This window comes from Barbatula barbatula, assembly GCF_947034865.1.
Source record: "Barbatula barbatula genome assembly, chromosome: 7".
In the NCBI taxonomy this organism is placed as follows: domain Eukaryota; kingdom Metazoa; phylum Chordata; class Actinopteri; order Cypriniformes; family Nemacheilidae; genus Barbatula; species Barbatula barbatula.
The window spans coordinates 17,103,960-17,125,083 of NC_136770.1; the positions used below are offsets into that span (position 1 = coordinate 17,103,960).

A 21,124-nucleotide genomic window follows, 5' to 3' on the forward strand; every position below is an offset into this window, starting at 1 on the left:
CCTCTTCTATCTTCCTGTCACCAGCGACTCTCTGAAGCAACACAAGAGTCCCAGAGGCTTTTGTTTATGGTATTTATGGGCGCAAACAGAGAACGGCATTCAGACACCGGTCTCGCAGATGACGTGCATTTAATGCCCTTGTGCATGTTGAATACCCACACCCTTCAAAGGGTCATTCAGCCTTACAGTTTATTTAAAACAAGGCCGGCTTTATGTTTAAGTAATGCTTTTCAGATCCTGTGTATTTTAGCAAGTGTCTGCTCAGCTGATCTATTTTGACACAGAAAGCCTTTGAGGTTATGCTCTATGGTTATGGCAATTCTGTGCTTTGAGAATGACTGTATGTGTTTTTGTGTGCCTCTGGGTGATGTGTGCTGGTTTATAGGGATAGATTTGCAGACGTAAGAATTCTGTCATTATTTACTTAAACTCATTATTTTCCTTATATTATTACAAATCCAGATGATTTCTTTCTATACTGTACATGGAGGATTTTCAAAGCACTAACCACAATGAGAAAAAACAGCTAGTAGGATTTACTTAATTTTTTGTGTAAATGTGCGCAAGTTATTGCACACAGATTTTTAAGTACATTTTTTTTTTTAAATTGCAAAAACTGGACGGAAATATTAGGTAACATTTAAGTTAATATATTTATGAAGCCACGGGAATGATTTTTTAGAGTGAAGCCTGCAATAAAATTAGATATTCAATACGGAATAATGCTGTGCAATCCAAATTCATTTACATTCTCTTATTGTACATCAACTACAGTTTAACTTGCATTTTAATTTGTCCTGAGGGATTTTAGTTGAAATATCTGGTACAAAGTCAATATTGTACATAGCCAAAAAATAATAATACAGTAACTCCAGTAAGTCCCCTGGATTTCGAAAGACCAACACTTGGGCAATTAGATTTTCCTATGCGTTTGGGTGTAGCGTGCTGCGTTACCGTTAGCTTTGATGTTACATAGTTGTTTTGTCAGAGGGCTGTTCCAGTAAAGAGTGACCTTTAGGAACAGGGAGGGGAAAATGGCTTTAGAGATGACAGCTTTCATTCCAGTGTGACCGCAAGGCCCACAGTGCACCGGGACACAGCAGGGCCATGTTCCTCACAAAACTGAACTCATCCAACTCATTTACGGTTCACAGACCCCAAAACATCTTTCTGTCATGAGTGTATAATAGATGAATAATACAGCATAAAATGTGAGATGATCATGCTCATAAATGTAAGCATCTGTTGGCACTGCGATCGTGTCAACAAAAAGTGACAGCATGAAGTCGCGGAAAACATGTTTCATACAGATTTGCATTTTTTTGTGATGTCATGGACCCTCAGTCATTTTTTACTCCTAAATCTGTCATTCTGTAGTATGGTATTTTTGGGGACGCACAAAAGATGTTTTGATGAATATACAATGATATGCGGTGGACAAGTAAATCAAGTTCATACAAATAATGTTCTTTATTCAAATTTCAATACAGACGCCCTCTATCAAGAACATACCAAAACTGCATTCTTCTTCACTATAACTTGTGCCATATTATTATGTTTATTCTTACTGTAATTCACTTAATATTCAGTTTTTTGTCTAGAAAAGACCAGCTTGCCCATTCTCTTTTAAATGTAATTCAGCATTTCGTGTTCTTTAAATGACTATGGTTTCTAAAAGAAACCAGGACGAGCAAACAATGACAGAATTTTTATTTTTGGGCGACCAAACGATGACAGAATTTCTATTTTTGGCCGAGCTTTTCAATAAACTACACCTATAGCGTCTTTTATTCTGGTCCGTGCTGCAATTTTTATACACTTAAAAAAAGCACCACAATAACAGTCTCGCCCACATGCTCGCCACCTTTCTTGTGTATACAAGCGCAAGATATTAGTAGCGTGCAACAGTTCAGTTTAGGGTGACTGCGGCATGCCACTGTGTACCCTCAGGGATGGGATAAGATTTCGGTGATCTGCATTTGCGTACGTGCGAGTATGCATGGAGAGAAGGTGATGTGGAGAGGGGGTGATGTAGACATTAACAGCGAAAAAAAAAAAGCAAGGACGACAGGCTCCACTGCATAGAGGGACACGCACAATGACTTTGACCGACACAAATAGAGGAGTTATTCCAACAAGACTGAACCTCCGCAGCAGGTCATTAAACATCTCTTATCTCATCAAATGAAAAGATGGCAACTTTGCAAAGAAAATCTATATTAATTATATAAAATAACTCTTCCTGGGGTTGCTGATGAGAAAAAGTGTTTTGGCAATGGATAACAGATGACATGAGTCTAAAGTTATTAAAATGGCCCAAATAGGGGACGACAAATAAGTAAATGTGAAAGAGGGGTAAAGCGAGCGGTGCATAACAGACACTTGTTCAGGTATGTTGTTTAAGCTGCTGGAGGCTCAAAATTTCATTTAGCTGAGGTTTGGCACTGGGCATTTTAAATCGAGCCTTCGAGAAGATGAAATGAGTGAGAGGGAGGAAATAAGTGAAAATGGAGAAATGAAAATTGAGAGATAGAGAAAGAAATAGAGATATGTTACTGGCATTTTATTGCAAAAAAAACTGAGCTCTGGATATTATCAATAGTATTTAAAGTAGGCATGTTATAATTTGTTATATGCTGAAATAAATGATTTGCACTATATGAAACATTGTTCATTGATATCATCATGATATTTTGGATATTTCCCGACTAATTCATCCCAATGTGAGTTTATTGATAGCAATGAGAAGCTCATGCGTTACTCTTTATAATTAGGGCCAAATCATTGCTATTCAAATTCACAGCACTGAGAACAAAGCAGACATTGAACCTCAAACTTTAAGAGCCAGATCAGCTCAAATACGGGGGGAGTTTTTACAGGAGCAACTGAGTGTGTGTGTGTGTGTGTTTGTGTATGACAGCGAAAAATAGAGTCAAACGATGACATCATAGCTAGTGATCATTTCCAAGGTTGTATCTGCAGAAAGAGAGATGGACACAAAAGGAGGGATTGCTGAAAGTAAAGCAGGTGCAAACAAAACGAGTCAGGACAGTTTAATCTCGCAGAAGGTCAGCACATCTACAGTAAGTCTAACATGTGCAGGTGCATGTTTGATCAGTTAGAACAGGTTAAATGACATCATGTGTGTTTATAAATGATATATGAATTCTAATGCTTTGTCGCATTTTACAGTTTAACGGGTGCTTTAAACTGTAACAGTAAAACAGCTGATTTATACAGACCTAGACACCCCCACCCAAACTCTCATCACACTTTGGGACTCTGAGTAAAAACAAACAACGCTAGAATTGTTCAACTTCATAATAACTTTCCAAAAGTGCCAAACTTTGTAATACATAATGTCTAAACGCACCCCTGGGGTACTTTCACGTTCTTAAAAACTCTTGCCCTATAAACTTAATATGCACAAATGATTGCTTTTCTGCAGTCTATAAACGGCATGTCTCCGTTTATAGACAAGAAAAAGGACGTTAGCATCGTTCGTGGTGAAAAACAATTATAAGCACCACACGCCGCACAAAGTGCTCCTTGGGGCATTGAAGCCTCTACCTTCAGAAATCTTGAGGACTTTAGGACCGAGCACACCGGTGTGTTAATCAAGACAATCTCTTAAAGACACCACTAAAACAAAGGGTGTGAAGGAGCTCAAGCGGCAGAAGTCTGCCCTTGCTGACTGTAAAACGCTGGACTCTAATAGGTTATTGACTATTGCATATGAGACAGGATGACGTCATTGTCAGCCAATGGTGGAGCAGGAAGAGTGGAAGATGAGAACGGTGTTTTTAATTTGTGTATTGCTGAGCTCAGCTTCTCTCACGCAGGGAAGAGAGGAAAAAATGGAACGATGACGAATGACGGAATGAACAAGAAGTCAAAAAAGAGAGGTTATCGGTATGTTATCGAGTGGGCACGGGTCCGCTCCTTAATTCTATGCCTGTATCCAAGGAGACTAGCTAGCTTTCCTTTATCCTCTATTGTGTATGCGTCTTTTCACGCCTCTATGTTTTCACTGTCCATATTCATGCATGCATGCAAATATTTGTCAATTCTCCTTGATCATTAGACTGAATTACTGTGTGCACTTGTCGATCAATGCACCTGAATCATGAGTCATGCCTCTCGCATCTCCTCCCTGCTTCCCACGCAAGTGCCTCTCTCTTCCTTTCGTATGCAGAAAAAGATGCAACTCTTAAATATGTAACCCTGCGGCTAAACATCTCTATAACAACACACTGTTGATCCATAAATCTGTGGTTGTTTAGCACAAGCTCTAGCATGAGTGATGTAATGTTGCTTAGTTTTCTATGGCCACCGGATTTCACCGCTTCTTGGCTGGGCTCTTAAATGGCAACCAGGGTGCGTGTCTGCCAAAACACTGATGAGAGTGACTGTGTATGTAACCTATTATATAACTACAGGAAATTTATGTTGGACAAATGTTTTTAATCGGCTAAATTTTTTTGTTAATTCTAGTTCAAGGAATGAAAGTACGTAAAAATAGGCATATTATGCAGAACACATCTATCTCATTTCACACATTTACATTTGGGCTTTTCCCAATTAACTTGGAATGTAAACTTAAAAGGATAGTTCATCCAAAAATGAAAATTCTGTCATTTACTCAAGCTCATGTAATTTCATACCTATATAAATTACTTTGTTGGATGAATTAGCCCTTTAATGCCAAAATGTATTATTATTATTACTATTATCATCAACAACAGTGATAATAATAATAATGTTATTCGAATTATTATATTTGACAAACATATCATGAAAACAATTTAAGAAAAGTAACCTAGAAACACATTTTTATTATCAACTATATCCATTTTCTCAGCTTTTTGGACAATGTCACACAAAAATGACCCAATAGACGGGATGAGAAAACTCAAATAAAGAAACTGGAACCTAAAAGTTTGCAGTACACACAAAGACATACCCTCAAACATCTGAACTTTCTTATTTAAAGGACTTCGTATTAGGTGAAGTAAGTAAAATCTCCAATAGATATGGGAAACCAACTTAAAGACTAACCTTTTCAGGCCTAACCACATTGTCAAAGCACATACATGCCAAATAGTCACCATCGGCCTTCATCAAAACACATACAGTATATATTTTCAGTTTAGGTAGGAAAAAAACAGTGTGTTAAAATACATATATTTCAAAACATGGGCAGCAACACGTGAACAACCCTTTGCCCCTATTGAATTTATGCATTATTTGTGCATGTACAAGTGTTTACGTTCTTCCAGGAAAATGACATTAACACATCTTCAGGTCATGTTTGTGCACATGAAATTTATAAGACTGTGATGGTGAAGCTGAGGTGACTTTGATTTTACCACTGCACCCATCCTATACATGTCAATGCAAGAGGTGAGGGTTTAGTACAGTTGTTACGTAATGCATCTCAGAATATTACTATCATAAAGCCTCAAAAACACAAAATGTCATTGGGAAGATCTCCTCTTCTCTGGAAATTGCATGCTCTACTGAATCATTTCAGTAGAGCACACGAGAACAAGGTGTGTGTGTATTTGATTCATCTTATCCAATGGGAGTATAGAGTTTTTTGGAAGCAGCATATCCCAAAAAACTTAAAGAGCCAGAGCACTCCCTTGTGGTGCGAAATATGAACTTCAGCTAAACTTTTCTAACTTTTTAACAGCAGTGCCCTAGATATACAGTGTTGACAACCAGTTACTAATGGATGCATATTATATCAAAGGATGCTCTATACCAGGGGTCTTCAACTACTTTTCTTTGAGGGCCAGATTGCAAGAGTATAAATAGGATATATTTTACCATCTCTTCTGTTATATTGTATTTTTGCTATTTATTGCATTTTGTTCCTTTTATGCCGTTTTTACAATGGATATGGTATTTTTTGTTTTATTTTATATTCCTTGATGCATAAGTTTACCCAAAAATGAAATTGCTGTTAATTTACTCACATCCAAGATGTGGGTGGCATTGTTTTTTTTAAGAAATTAATTAATTCAACTAGATATCTTCATAATTAAAGTCAAATCAATTAAAGTAAAAAACCCTTCCTGCAGTTACTTTCAAGTGCACAAAAATCGTTTTGGTCAGGAAGTGCATTTCTTAAAGCACAAAGTTCTAAAAGTCTCTTCACTTATTTGAAATGTGAAGGCAGGCCAGGTAAAGATGATTGGCGAGCTGCACTTGGCCTGCGGGCCGCCAGTTGACTAGCCCTGCTCTATACAATATTTAACAGAGATAAACCACTGTTGAACATACAGTATGTATCATGACTAACCTGTTTCTAAAGCCTGAAATAATTCTGGGGGTCCGGTCGAGGTCTGGGCGGTCCGGTACAATGGCTCACTCTCCCCTCCTTGAGCACAGAACAGAGGTCAAAGGTCATTTTTTTATTTGATATATACGTAACCATGTGCTAAGTCACACATGTCACTAAAGTGTTTTACCATAGTAATGAGATCAGATAGGCAGGGATGGAAATGGGCAGAACGTGGGTTCAAGAGAGTGAATGTCAAAGGGGGACACAGGCGGAGTTCCACCTCAAAATGTAAAGAATTTCCATCTTTTATCCATGAAATAGCCCTCAAACACTATGCACGTTTCATAAATACAGTGACATTTCTGCATCTTAAAAATATAAAATATATCCCCAACTAGTCCCCTGGCGAATCTTGGCTATTTCCAGCATGCTGGGAAAAATCTTTGTAAAAAAGAAGGCTGGGGTGCCAGAAATACACCGTAAAATAACAGTTTTCCCCCGTAAAATGTTTTCCTGTTTCTCATACATTTGCAATGTTTTTCTGTAATTTTACATTAATTTGATAAAATCACAGTTTTTACATCATCACGGAAAAACAGTAAAAAATTACAGAAATTCTGTAATATTCATTTATTTTACAGTGCAAATGCAGGATAAATGTATACAACAGCACTGCATTATATTGTCCTGATGCATTTTATCTTTGACTCTCTTTAAAGAGTTCAATTAGATTGATGGGGGAGGTGGCAACTCACCCTGTCTCTCCAGAGCCTCTGTCAGCCTGAGGACCACCGCTGGGGTTTGGTCCGACAGAGAACACTGGTCCACAACATCTCCCTTTCCAAAGGAGCCTGTCAGAGAGAGAGAGAGAGAGATGATAAATCCCACTGGTGAGACCAAATTCCCTGTTTAGGTTTCTGCCTGTAAACCCACATCTCATCTCTCCTTAGGGAACGGTTAGATTGTCATATTCATGCAAGCATGGTGATATGCAACATCATACTCAAGACTCAAGCACAAACACATAAGGAATCCCAGGGTTTATACCAACACAGCACATTGAAACTAAAGAAAAAAAATGTAGTCTACTTAGATTGAGCCATTTCTAGTGAACATCATATGATAAAGGAGCAGATCTGATGAACACGGCCAGTCTTCACTTTCTTTGTCTTTCCAGTGAGCAGGTTGTTGCAGGCCCATATATCTTAGTTTGTGGGCACTCATACGTGTTGAGACCCCGATGGTTGTCCTTGAGGGGTCTGGTTTTAAAGGCCACGCCGTAACCCAAGCGCTTCTGTCCACTTTCAGAGCACCATGTCACCGTCACCCTGCCTGAATGCGTAATGTACACAACAGCACCCTTCACATGACACCCTGCCTCTGCACTCGTGGGGTGCTGACCGTGTCACACATCGCACAAATGTGAGAAGCTGGTGGCAAACTGGATATGCCACAACAGGGGTTCACTTGGTGGTCAATCTGATCTTGTGGCTAAGTCAATAGGGCCTTGTTCATAAGGTCACTGGACATTTGGACATCTATGAGGACAGACATACATTTACACAATTGAAAACATTATATCAGTGCTCACTTGGTGCCCTGGGACAAAACGCTATTATAGTCTAATCTAGTCCATTCTTGTATGACAGCAGAACACAAAAGAAGATATTTTGAAGAATATTGGTAACCAAACACTGGCACCCATTGACTTCCACTTCCACATTTTGAATGACATGAAATAAAAGAAATAAAGAGGGGAATTTGAACTGCCTGAGCAAATTTTGTGAATGTAAATATAATTTTTGAATTACCCAGAATAATCATGCAATTTCAATATCAAAAATAAATGTTTTTATGGTTTAATTCAAAATCCATTGAGCTCTCCATCTGAGGAAGGACATGCATCCTGAGCTTGAATCAGTGTGACGCTTTGGATATGTGATTTGTAAAGCCACAGAGTGACATTTGGACAGAGAACCAATCCATTTGCATCAGACTTCCATTTGTGTAATTGCGAGCGCACCGGTGAGAAATTCTGATGCAGGCGCTTTGGCGCTATTATGAGAGGAATGAGGTGCATGAAACTGTGCCGCTCTTTTAGTGTTGTTCACAGGCCCTTGTGAATTAGCGTCAGTGACAACACTCATTAGCACTGATGTGTACCACCCGCTAATGTCTACACACATCCTGGTGCTATATCTCTCTCTTTCTTCGTGTAATTAGAAAATGGTTTATTTAACAGAACCTCACAAACAAGCGTTTGCTGACAGCTGGAAAAGTGTGTTTTGGACACGTGTGTAATTGGTTTTAATCCGCACAGCAGAGGCCTCTGTTGCACCCCGCTGAAATTTTCACACGGGAGAATTGTTCAAGTAGCTTAAAGTGACCGTTCACCCAAAAGTGAAAATGATGTCGTCATGTCATTCCAAACCGGTATGACTTTCTTCTTCTGCAGAACGCAAAAGAAGATATTTTGAAGAAAGTTGGTAACCAAACAACATTGAGCCCCATTGACTTCCATTATATGGACAAAACCGCAGTCATTTTTATATATATATTTGTGGTGAGGAAGGCGGGACGAGAGCCGTGAGGCGGGCCGGTGGCGTGAGGGATAGTTGGAATCAGCTGTGCGCGCCCCGGTCCCGCATATCTCACGGAGGAGATCGAGAGCTTAAGAGGACGAGTGGCAGAACTATTGACGAGAGAGGACCGGGCCCGGACATGTGTTTTTGGGTGAACTGTCCCCTTAACTACCATGAGTAAGGTTTTATTTGAGCGTTCGCTATTTGGTTGTTTAAATCTAAATCAACATATCAGGTGCTGCTGTTGCTATATTAAAGGGGTAGTTAACCCCAAAACACAAACAAAAAAAATTAAACACTAAATTTCAAATTTGTTCCAAATCTGTTTAAATTTCTTTGTTCTGATGAACACACAGAAGTATATTTTAAAGAATGCTTATAACCAAACAGTTCCTGGACCCCATTGACTACCACAGTATTTCCCATACAATGCATTACTCGGGTCCGTCCAGGTATATTTATGGCCGCCAAACTATATTTTGAGTCACATTCTTTTTTTATCCATCCGTGCTAATGGCTGTATCCGTGATCGAATAACTAGTGGATAAACAGCGCTTACGCGTCTTCTCTCCTTTCTGACTTGTTTGGTGTTCGCATGTACTCTCTTCCGATGAGCTCCATGTGTATGACCGAGCCCTTGGCCTCTCGTATTAAACTTTCACTTGCATTTAAAATCAAAAATGCGTTCGTAATACAGCAACACATTGTCGAGAATGGGCAAACAGCATATATACGCTCTTTAATGTAGATGTACTTTATTGTGATTGTGTCCGATGTTATTATATTTATTATATTTTTGTTCTATTTTGAAGAGTGTAGGACAGCAAACTGTTCTGAGTCACTTTTGACTACCATTGTAATTTTTGGTATAGTCCAAGAATTGTTTGGTTACAATCATTCGTCAAAATATCTTTCTTTGTGTCGACCCAAACAAAGAACTACATTCAGATTTGAAATACTAAGAGAGCGAGTCATTCATGACAGAATTAACATTTTTAGGTGAACTATTCCTTTAAGGGATTCATAGCGTCTAAAAGAAAACTACTGTATAAGGGAGTGCTCTATAAAGTTACCGGAATACTTTAGTATGAATATAGTTGATACTTCAAGAATTAGAAAAAAGCAGGTGATAGGAACAAAAAAAGATTAATGAAAAGTACCTCTGAGGCTTTGATGCAGGTGGCACAAAGACCTTGGGGGTTTGGGATTACACACGTTAACGGCGCAGCGCATTGGTATTCCGACAACACACGGCGCATTTAATTGCTCAACATCCTGCTGGTTTCTCTATGGACCTCGACAAGCAACACCCTATGAATGAGCAAACAGGTCAGAGTACGGTGGAAGGAATCGTAATTCTTTGTTTCCGACTTCCTTTTTCCCTCCCTAGTTCCTTTTGTTTGGGAAGCATCATGCCGCTTAATCGTTAGTGCGTTGCTGCTGTATGATTTATAAGATGAGAGATTAATGCAGAGCTGTGCTCAAAATGTCAAGCGTAATCTAATGAAAGTGAAAATTCCAGAGCGGTATTTTGATGATTTATTTCATTCAAAGGCTTAATTGGCGAATTGCAGTTGTAAACAATTAAACAGATTATTATGTCAATGAATTTCTACATGATTTCATCATAAAAAGCGATCAGATTTTTAATTGAATTCAGTAAATCACAACAAAAGACTGATTTAATGACTGACAAACAATGAAATGTCTATAAACATTCGATGTGCAGGATGAAAATACTATCTTAAAGCTAACTGGTCTCAGAAGTCAGTTTAGGGTTGCATTACGGCAACTGTCCACACTGTCCAAACTATAAAACAAGATTAGAAGCGTTTAAACTGCCCTGACTTATAAATAACAGAGTTTTCGATCCACAAGAACCATTGCCTTGAGAGGAAACATGTTTGACCGAGAGAGATCTCAGTGCACCTAAAATGAAACAATTAAAGGGAGACATCGCCCAGACATTTCTCTCTGCAACTCAATTATTTAGAGGTCTAGGGCAAATGTACGATATACATTTTATTTAGAAAGTTTAGTTCTTAAAGGGATAGTTCAGCCAAAAATGAAAATCTTTCATCATTTACTAACCCTCTTGTAGTTTCAAACCTTTATGGCTTTCTGTCTTGTGTGGAACATAAAAGAAGATATTTTGCTAAATGCTGTTAACCAAATAACGTTGGTCCCCTTCTATTCTATGGACACATGCATGGCAATGGAGACCAGCGGGTGGTATATTCTTCAATATATCTACTTCTGTGTTTTGCAGAAGAAAGAAAGTCGTATAGGTTTGAAATGACAAGAAGGTGAGTAAATGACGACAGAATTAAAATTTCTGGGTGTACTATCCCTTTAAAATCACTTTGTAGGCTACAGCACCCTTGACGCCCAAAGTACATTGTGGATTTTACATATACTGAACGCCGGTGGTTTCTGTAACCGCACTTACTACAGTATGTATACAAATTGATTTGATTGCAGTAATTAGTGGTTGCACAAGACAGCAAGCGTGCTCTGCATTGACTGCCTGTGTTTGTGTGCGTGTTTACTTTTACAAGTATACACTGAAAACTGAACAACAACACAAACATGATAGTGTAAACATAAAATCTAAACACTGTATGAAGATAAATCAGACATTCAAGTTGGTTTTTATAATTGTGTATGCTTTTTAAATTTCAGTACATTATCCTAGATCCGTGACAGCGTGAACTGGCATTTCCTTGAATGTAAAAGGGCTCATACGTGTATACGCCTGTGTGCATGTGGTCACAGTTTGTTTGGCTCTGTGCAGGAGGTGAAGGACAAATTTCTTTTCAATTGAAGTGATACTATGTGAGTGGTGCTTCGATTAACATCACTGTCAGAAAACATCACGAAAGCAATTTCTCAAAACGTGAGGCACATGTGGATGGATGGGGCACCCCAAACAAAGAACGGAGGAACAACAGGGATTGTACAAGTTGACATGAGAAGAGTAACAGAGAAGAACAAATGCAATGATGTTCTTCTATATACAAACATGTATACGTTTTCGGTTTTAATACAGAGAGACTTCTGTCAGAAAATTCTGTCATCATTTACTCACCCTCTTGTCATTTCAACCTGTATGAATGAACAATGGCATTACCCATTGATTTGCATTGGCTTTGTGTCCATACAACAGAAGTGAATGGGTACCGGGCGTTGTTCGGTTATGAACATTGTTCAAACTATCTTCTTTTGAGTTCTGTAGAAGAAAGAAAGTCATACAGTTTTGAAATGACAAAGAGGGTGAGTGTTGCCCGAGTAAGTTTATCTGGATTGTTATGAACGTACAGCCATAGTCAAATACAGATACAAAGTTTATGCAGTGTCCTTACCAACTGTGATACACTATAAAATCAAGCAATAAAAGGTACTGAACATTTTTATAAATGTTCTCTTGAAGAATCGCTCTGAGTAACCCCACCCACAAGACATATCATTGGCCCAAAGTTCAGCTACACGCGATGTGACGCCAGCTTGGTGTAACATGTGTAACATAATGTGCATTATATCGGCGTTTAGAGACTGACAAATAGCTTGTTGCCAGAAGCTTGTCCAATGTGATTTTATATCAGTATTCACCCTCAGGGTTTACCGTTTTTAAAATATGGTAATTACCTTCCAGGTACATGAATACAATCAGAAGATCTGCAATTTGCGACGAAATACAGCGCAATAGCCAAAAGACCTCTAGGGCAAATACACATCCCTTCCATTGTCCATTGTGGATCCAATTATGAGTGTAAAGTGCAAGACTATGTTAAACTGTGGGGGTGTTACTGTCATTGTACAAAGCCCCGTGTGCAACCCCAACTGCTCACAAGCCTATCAGATCTTATCCGTTTTCTATTAAGCAGACGGAAAGCAATTTCTAGGATTTTCACTGCCCCTTATGTGTGTTTTAACTAGCTGTGGTCAGGAAGACAGAGAACTGCTGAATGGATCAGCAATTCTGCACAAAGCCATTAAGTGTCCAGCGTTAGGAGCAGCCAAGTGAAAAAGTGGAGACACACAAACGTAAGGACGCATACGCAAACATGAAAAAAACATCTCACTCAATTTTCCATACATGTAAATAAATCATAAAGGCTGTGCACGCAAAGCATGTTCCTTAAAGTGCTCAGTTCTTTCTCACTTTAATTTATTCATATTCTGCACACATGATCAAAACAATTGTCCTTTGTTGGGCCTTTTCTTTAGAGGTGCGACACAATGACCTGCTCTCCTTATATGATGTCCACTGCACATGCCGCAATGTGTCACTGCCACCACTAGGAGGTGCCGCGCCAGCCACAGTGTCTCACAGTGATGCAGTGAGCCTTTGTGTGATGTATGGACTCTTGTGGGGTTGAGAGATTTACACGCTTGAAAGGACAAAAGAATGGCACAAGCCACTGGTGGCATCTTACATAATAGACAGAATATTAAAACTGCAAGTATTCAAATATTTACACTTTAAAAACTAAACACATTTAAATGTATTCATCTACACTTTTACGAAAATAATGTAGACCTGGATGCACAGCAATTTGGTTTAGATAAAACATATTTTTGCACATTTGTGTATGCATTTGACATGAGGTCAATTCTCTGTACTGTATAGACCTTTTCATCCGAAGCATGTGCTTCGGATGTATTGTATTGTATCATAACTGTTGATAACATATTTGTTGAATTTTGTATTATGTTCATTTTATTAAATAAATAATTAATATGGGTCCTGTAGTTTGGTGTCATGTAAACAAACCATATGGTACATATAGCGGTAGAGTTTGGTATCAGAGTTGAAATAAAAAATATTGGAGAGACAAGTTTAGCCAAGTAAGGCAAAAGACGCCAAATGTGAATCGCCCCATTGGTACTTCTCAGTTTCTTTTGATTGCTATCAGAAATAATCTAAAGGCACTCTATTGTTTGTAAATGTGTACCGGAAGATAAGTTGGAGTAACAAAAGTGCGCATGCGCAGTAACGTATGTTTATGTTGTTAAGATGACAGAATCTATAAAAGAAAACTGTTTTTATTATCTACAATTAGAGTTGTGACCGACTCTTTTCTAAAAGGATGAAAACGTTAAATACAAAAGCCTAACAAAGTGTCATAGTGTGTAGTATAGTTCAGATTTTCTCAGCATACAGTACAAATGTTAAGTAAAAAACAAACTAAAATGTAGTCTATTATTTGATGTAAGTCCTGACTTGGACCTCTTCTCTTTGTACCAGAGCGTACACAAACAACACTGTTCACTTCTCCACTGTGGATATCGCTGTTCCGGTTGTTATATTTAATGACAAAATTACTAAAACGGTGTAAACAATGCAGCTCAAGCAGTTTCATCGGACACACCCGCCTGACCCAAAGTTACCTTCCGGTCTGTCGATGGTTATAATTGATTGATTATATAATAATATATTTTGTATAAAATTTACATTCATATTCATTTATATGAATATTTTATTGTATATTTATTGTTTTACAATAAATTTAATTTAAAACCACTCAACCATTATTGATTCTGTGCGGACATCTACCCGAAGTGTTTGGGCCACATAATGTTCGTTTATGTGGTTGCTGCTGGAACTGTCTATGTGTACTTGAATAATATTTTTTGATTGTTTTTCACCAAACCCGTTCATATGCCTTCCGGATGCTTGAAATTTTAGCACTAATCTCATGGAGTTATTTTATAATGCAGCTGGGTTATAAGTAGAATTTTGTTTACATTGAACCAAGTGCACACTATAACTTCAAAAAAAAAAGCAGACAGTTTCTTCCTTGAATAGATCTAGATTTTTGGTCTTACAGAAGGTCAGCAGCGACAACCAACACTGATAAAGTATCGAGTCCCCTCCTGTAAACCTTTTTGATGTTTTGGAAGGATCTACCTCCCTTTCTTATTTCTCTTTCGCCTCCCGTCCCCTTACAGCTACAGTAATCTTCTCTATAACAGTATGAAATTGAAACTCCATCCTGTTTTTTCACCTGCTTTGCGGCACCGTGTCAATAAGAGCTGTTTAGCCTCTGACCCTGACATCGGCTAGAGTGATGAAAGAAGCGGAGAGACCGAAGACCGCGTTCATAACACACAAATGTATTCACACAAATAACCACCTAAACGAGTGTGAACGCTGATTAAAATGTTGCAGAATGTGACTATAACGTTTGACCCTGTGCTGTGGACACACACAAAACCCACAGGCACACCGCACAGCTTTTTAATTTCTGCAATCCACATCTTTATCAATCACCTGTGATAGCAGGTGCCACCCCCTGCAACATGCGAGAGATTACTGCAGCTTGTTTCCAGACCGCCTCACATTTCATGGGAACGCTATAGATTCTCACGCACCTGCGCGCACACATATTTACCCTCCGAGCGTGCGTTTGGAATACTTTATTAAGATAATGGTCAAAATATGTCATTGAAAATAATTTAATTTAGATGCACTATCCAAAGTAGTTGGCCGGATAGATAGAACCGCCCGTCTCCTCCCTCACACCCCTGTAACCTATCGATTATATGCTCATTGTCTATTCCTCGAGGAATAAGAAAATACATTACAGGAATCGATAGTTCCCACAAATTTTATCTGGTGCATGCAGGCCGAGATTAAAATTATAATGAAGTGCTAGAAAGTGATGCCAAGAGGGAGATTGTCAATATATTACATTATGAACAATTTCAGTACATTTAACAATGAACAGCCTAGGTGGGAAAGTGATAGATTTCAATACCTGAGATGTTGCTTGTGTTTTACTTGCATCTTGTTTGCAAAAAAACATTATAGAAAGATAGCAGAAAACTTCCTAGTCTGACACACGCCACTTTTTTGTTAACCGAAAGAGAAATCAGACAAAGAAGTATAGCTACATTTAATTGAAGCAAGATATGAGAGAATACACGAGGGAATAGAAATGAATGTATGCAGCGAACGAGCGGTGCAGGTGACGGATCCAGGAGAAAGAGAGGGAAGTGGGAGTTTGGTCTTCTCAAAAAGATGCCACCTGGCAGGGGCCTGGCCTCGGATGTTTTGCCTGCAGCCAATGAGAGAGTCCCACTATAGGGGCGTAGAGCACATGCCTCTTCAATTAAAGCCTTCATGAGGGAGGAGGTGTACGAGAGGATAAGGGATCATAGTAACTAAAGAAAGATTTGTGCCTTGTCAGAAGGGCAGTCCAAGAAAAGCAGTAGGGTGGAACGGCCTGAAAATAAATCCGCAAAAATAAATAAAATCCTGTTTATAGTCGGGGTCATGAGTTTACAGACAAACCTTGCAGAATTTGCAAGATGTCAATAATGAAAATTAAATAAAAGCTAGTTTACATGACACAAATTTACAAAAACAAACCAATTCAAAGGTTTACATATATTTGATTCTTAATATGCCTGGATAATATATTATATGATATTATATAAAATAAAATAAATGATTATTATGCTTCTATGTATAGTATAAATTACATTGCATTTATATTGCAACTTTGCTAATTGCACAGTTCTTTTCACTTATAGATATTAGGTATACACCTACTCTTACATTCAGTACTTTTTTAAGTATTTATTCTTATATTTTAGTTTATGTTATTTGTAGTAGTTCACTTCGAAATTTGCCCCCATTTACTTTTCATAGTAATTTTTATTCCTACTATGGAAAGTCAATGGGTTAGGGTCATTATTTTCTCAATTAGTTCTGTAAATACTGTGAGTTTGTACAACATGCACGAGTAACATACGATTTTGTTGTGCTATTTTATTGTCCATGACAATAAAGTATTCTATTCTATTCTATTCTATTCTATTCTATTCTATTCTATTCTATTCTATTCTATTCTATTCTATTCTATTCTATTATCTCCATATTCCAAAAGATTTTCCTACCGTAGTATGAAAAATGACAATGGTAGTCAAAAGTCCCCGGAACGGTTTGCTTTCCCACATTCTTCAAAATATCTTCTTTTGTGTTCACCAGAACCAAGAAATTTACAAATATGGTTTTCCTACTATGGTAGTCAATGGTGGCCAAGAACTGTTTTGTTACAAGCATTCTTCCAAACATCTTTCTCTGTGTTCATCAGAACAAATCAATTTTTACAGATTTAGAACAATTTATGCGGATGTAAATGATAACAATTTTTCCAGAAGCAAGCACAATACATTACGGTGTATGTTGTAGTGTGTGGCATGTGAATTAGAAGCTCTGGTGGTCTCCATCTTGTGAACATTAATGCTCACTAACTACAGGCCACTTAATGGGCCATTAAATATCTCTATCTCCTCTCGACCATTCGGGAAACTAGAGTGTGTGTTTGTGTGCCACAAATGTATTCGTTCATAAGTGCCTGACTGTGGCCCAGTGAGGCATGCAAAATTAATAAGAAAAGGGAGATAAAAGCGCACTGAAGTTTTTTATCCTTCTTGATGCAAATGTGTGCGCCTTGCATCAGCAATGCATGTATGTATATTACATGTGTGCAGTCTGAGTCTGTGTGCTTGTGTGGGACCTAGCTGTTAGTCTTCCTCACAATTACTGGCAGTCCAAAGGAAAAGACAGCAAATGTAGGCCAAGGCTTCCCTGCTGGCCACTAAATATTTATCACATATTACACAACCAAGCCCTGCAGCTCAATAATACACATGAAATGCAGACAAATTCTGCTCTAGACCGCAATTGAAAGACATAGGGTGAGTGTGAAAGAGAGAGGGGAAATGTAATTTAAAGAGTGGTTACAAAACAGCAAGATTGGAAAATGAAAAGAAATGAGAGATATGATGTGTGTGTATGTGTGTGACAAGAGGGATACTAAGCTTATCAGTTTCTTCTGAGCATTCCCATGGGTGTTTAGCTATGCAATGACCAAATCTAAAGCATAACATACTGTTACCAATCTACACATTTCATACAATACAACGAGAAGATTAAGGGCTTATCCAACTGAATGTAAATGAATCAAGGCAACCTGAGAAACATTGTGCTGTGGAACTTTGCTTGAGAAACAATGGATACATTTTCTCATGCACTTTTTTGTTTCCAATTAGTGCTGCACGATTAATCATATCGCAATCGCGATGTCAGGCAATGCGATTACATGACGGCAAAATGTTGCGATTATATTAAAGAAACAAGTGCATTCGTGGACGTGACAAGACATCCGTTCTAAGAGATATATGCCCATTTTCTATGCCAGAAAAACAATCTTGTGTGGTTGGTCACGTGACTTGCGGGGCGCAGTGTGGCAATCTGCTTAAATGTCCGTTTGTTGGGATTATTTTCCTAAAAATGTGTACATTTATGTTATATTTGTTTAATTTACCTGTACTGTTGAGAATATATATTTGTTTAAGTTAATTTAATTCAGTAATGCAAAGATGTTACTGTTATTTAATTTTATAACATTTTATTTTCATTTGAAAACGTTTCTGAAATTTGAAATTCTAGTTGTTGTCGCTCGTTTGAACTGTATATCTCAGTCATGAAATACAAAATCAGCATTTTCAGTTATCTGTGTGTACATTTTCCTTGATAGCAACCAAGTTGACTCATTATACCCAGTTTATCATAATCGCACATCGCATTTTTTACCTCAATAATTGTAATGTGACATTTTCCTCAAATCGTGCAGCCCTAGTTCCAATGTATGTACTGTACTGCTTAGCAAAAAGAAAATACAATATACTCCGAAATGACTAAGAACATGAAATTGTTGTGTAATGAGTAAAGTGAAGATAGAGAGTAGTGTCACTCTTTTAAACATACAATGCAAAATGGAATAAAATGAAAAATAGTAACCTCATATTTACCCTAGTCTCACAATAGTGTAGTAACCTTAGAATAACTAGGATATTTGTAGTTAAAATGTGGAAGTACAAATGCAAATGCAAAAACTTGCCACAAAAATAAGTAAAACTTTTTCCAAGGAGCTAAACTGTTTTAATTTGATAAATTAATACAAAACAATTGAATCCGTTAAAACTATTAATCAAAAGCCCTAATTAAAAGGACAGTTAATGTATGCCCCCATTTAGATACAGTAAACGTATATGTGTCTTGTTATACAAGTACATCTCTGTTAAAGCCCCAGCCCCTCCCTACAGTATCAATACTACAGACAGAGACATATCACCATAGTGACCCCATCACGGCCACTGACCCTATCACTAAGCACAGACAGAGAGAGAGTGAGATTGGGGTATGGGGGTGTGAATCTTCCATGTCTGAGTGTCTTTTCTGACCCCCTACCACATCTCCAGCTGTACTTCTCAGATTACATCTGCTTAGGGGGCTTCCAGCACACGCCAACAAATGGCAACTTCCCCACATGATTTACAATTCCTTATCAAACACACCTGCGCCAGGTAACCCATTAGTTGCACCCTATCGTTCAAGTTAAGTTATCCCCCACACCGTCCAACAAACCAACTGAATAAAACAGCACAGCTGGCCCGGTGAGCAGGTCGGCGTATTAGAATAATTGAGAGGGAAATGAATGAGAAAACAGGCATGCAGATGCGCAGTTTATGTCCACATGTGTGGATGACACACAGAGGCTGGGGTCTACCGGGAAAGTGGCTCGTGTGTGTTTGTCCTGATTAGTGCAAAGCAGATGTGCAAAAGTAGGGAGCACAAGGCAAGCTGTGAGGGAAGGCCCCAGCAAGCCTGTCATTATATTCTGGTACATCTCTCTTGCTCTCCACAGAGAAATTATGATGCTAATGAACTTGGGACCAACCAACCGTGGCTTCTTCAACCTCTGCCATGACTGTTGTTTTGTATCAACATCACAAAGAGTTATTTTATCCACCATAAAAGTGTTTTCCAAACTCGTGTGGCCAAAGTTTGTTTATTTATGATTTTGAACAATCTGAACATTTTAAAGTTAATGTATTTATTTTATTTTTACATTTAAAATAGAAAATGATGTGTGTAAATAAAGGTTATTTTATTAAAATATTTATTACATTTTTAATATATTTTAGCATTAATGTTTTCTGTTATATTAATATTGTATTATATTATATTTTGAGGGCAATTGTACTAAATATGATTCTTGCCAGCTGTTGTTAATTCTGCGTTGTGAACTTTGTTAATATTGGAAAACTCTATAAATATGTCTTAAAAAATAATAAATAAGGTAGAGTCTATACCTTTAATCAAATTATACATTTAACTTTATCTTCAGATCGCAGACTTTCAGACCCTACTATACTAATAAAACTCAATTAATAAAAGTTGACTCATTGATATACTCAACTCGTATGATCCAATCTGCTTAAATGAATCCGACTAAAGAGTCACGTTCTTGGAAAGTCACTCTTTAACACTGGATGAAACACATTACTGTAAAGCAGTAGCGAACCGTGACATTTGAGCCTTGGCCCTCTTCGCATGTGCAACACCCCATTTTTATGAGACTTGATTACAAAGTTCCTCCACATGTTGTTTTGAATGACGCTTTGAGCATTTCTTCTCCTCTTCACCAGCTTCGTGTGCTTCTTCCACTTTATGAGACTGTTGGTAAACAAGCCCCCAGATGGTGGTAAGTTAGAAAAAACTGCGCGGCCATTTAGAAAAAACATTGATTGGTCAGTTGTACTGTCACTCAAAATTAATCTCTCCCATTGATTTACTGTCCTGTCAGACAGCGGTATGCTACTAGAAGGCGCCCCAACTCCCTATAAGCACACGTTTGCCGCCTTGCGCAGACAACGTATGCATCGCAGTACTGCAACTGTTCCGTGATCTTGAATAACTGGCGCGAGACTTGGTCCAATCTCAGTTGGATAGAGGCCGCATGGATCCAGGATCCAAATATACATATCGAATAGGATAAATTGTCCGACTTTTATTGAAAATAGTATTTAAATTTTTTTAAATATTATTTTTACGAAAGTTTAGGTCATCAAAGAGGGCCTAGTGGGCCCTGAGGGTTCGCCACTGCTGTAAAGGTGAATGCAAATTATAACTAAAGATTTTTTTTTCTTTACGATGTTTAGTTTACTTTAGTTAATTTTTTGGCAAAGTGTGTGAAAATTGGGTTTTATGGTCAATCACAAATAGCGTATCCTAAAATAACATATATTTCTGCAGTCATCAAAACCATTACAGATTTCAACCCAGCTATTTATACTTTTTGATCACATTCTAGGGTATTATAATGCATACAAATATGTTTTTAAATTGTTACTTTATTCTAACTTATAACGTTTATAAAATAACATAACGTTTTTA

The 21,124-nt window shown here is 37.9% G+C and overlaps 1 protein-coding gene across 1 annotated transcript in view; it reads right to left on the reverse strand.

Annotated features, from left to right (window-relative positions):
* Nucleotides 1–21,124, reverse strand: part of pik3r3b (phosphoinositide-3-kinase, regulatory subunit 3b (gamma)) — a 135,561-nt gene that overhangs the window by 77,390 nt on the left and 37,047 nt on the right. The window contains exons 3-4 of the mRNA XM_079460453.1: nucleotides 7,045–7,140; nucleotides 6,308–6,385 (exon numbers count right to left, since the gene is read on the reverse strand). Coding sequence (XP_079316579.1) covers nucleotides 6,308–6,385; nucleotides 7,045–7,140 — 174 coding nt within the window. The remainder of the gene's footprint in view (nucleotides 1–6,307; nucleotides 6,386–7,044; nucleotides 7,141–21,124) is intronic.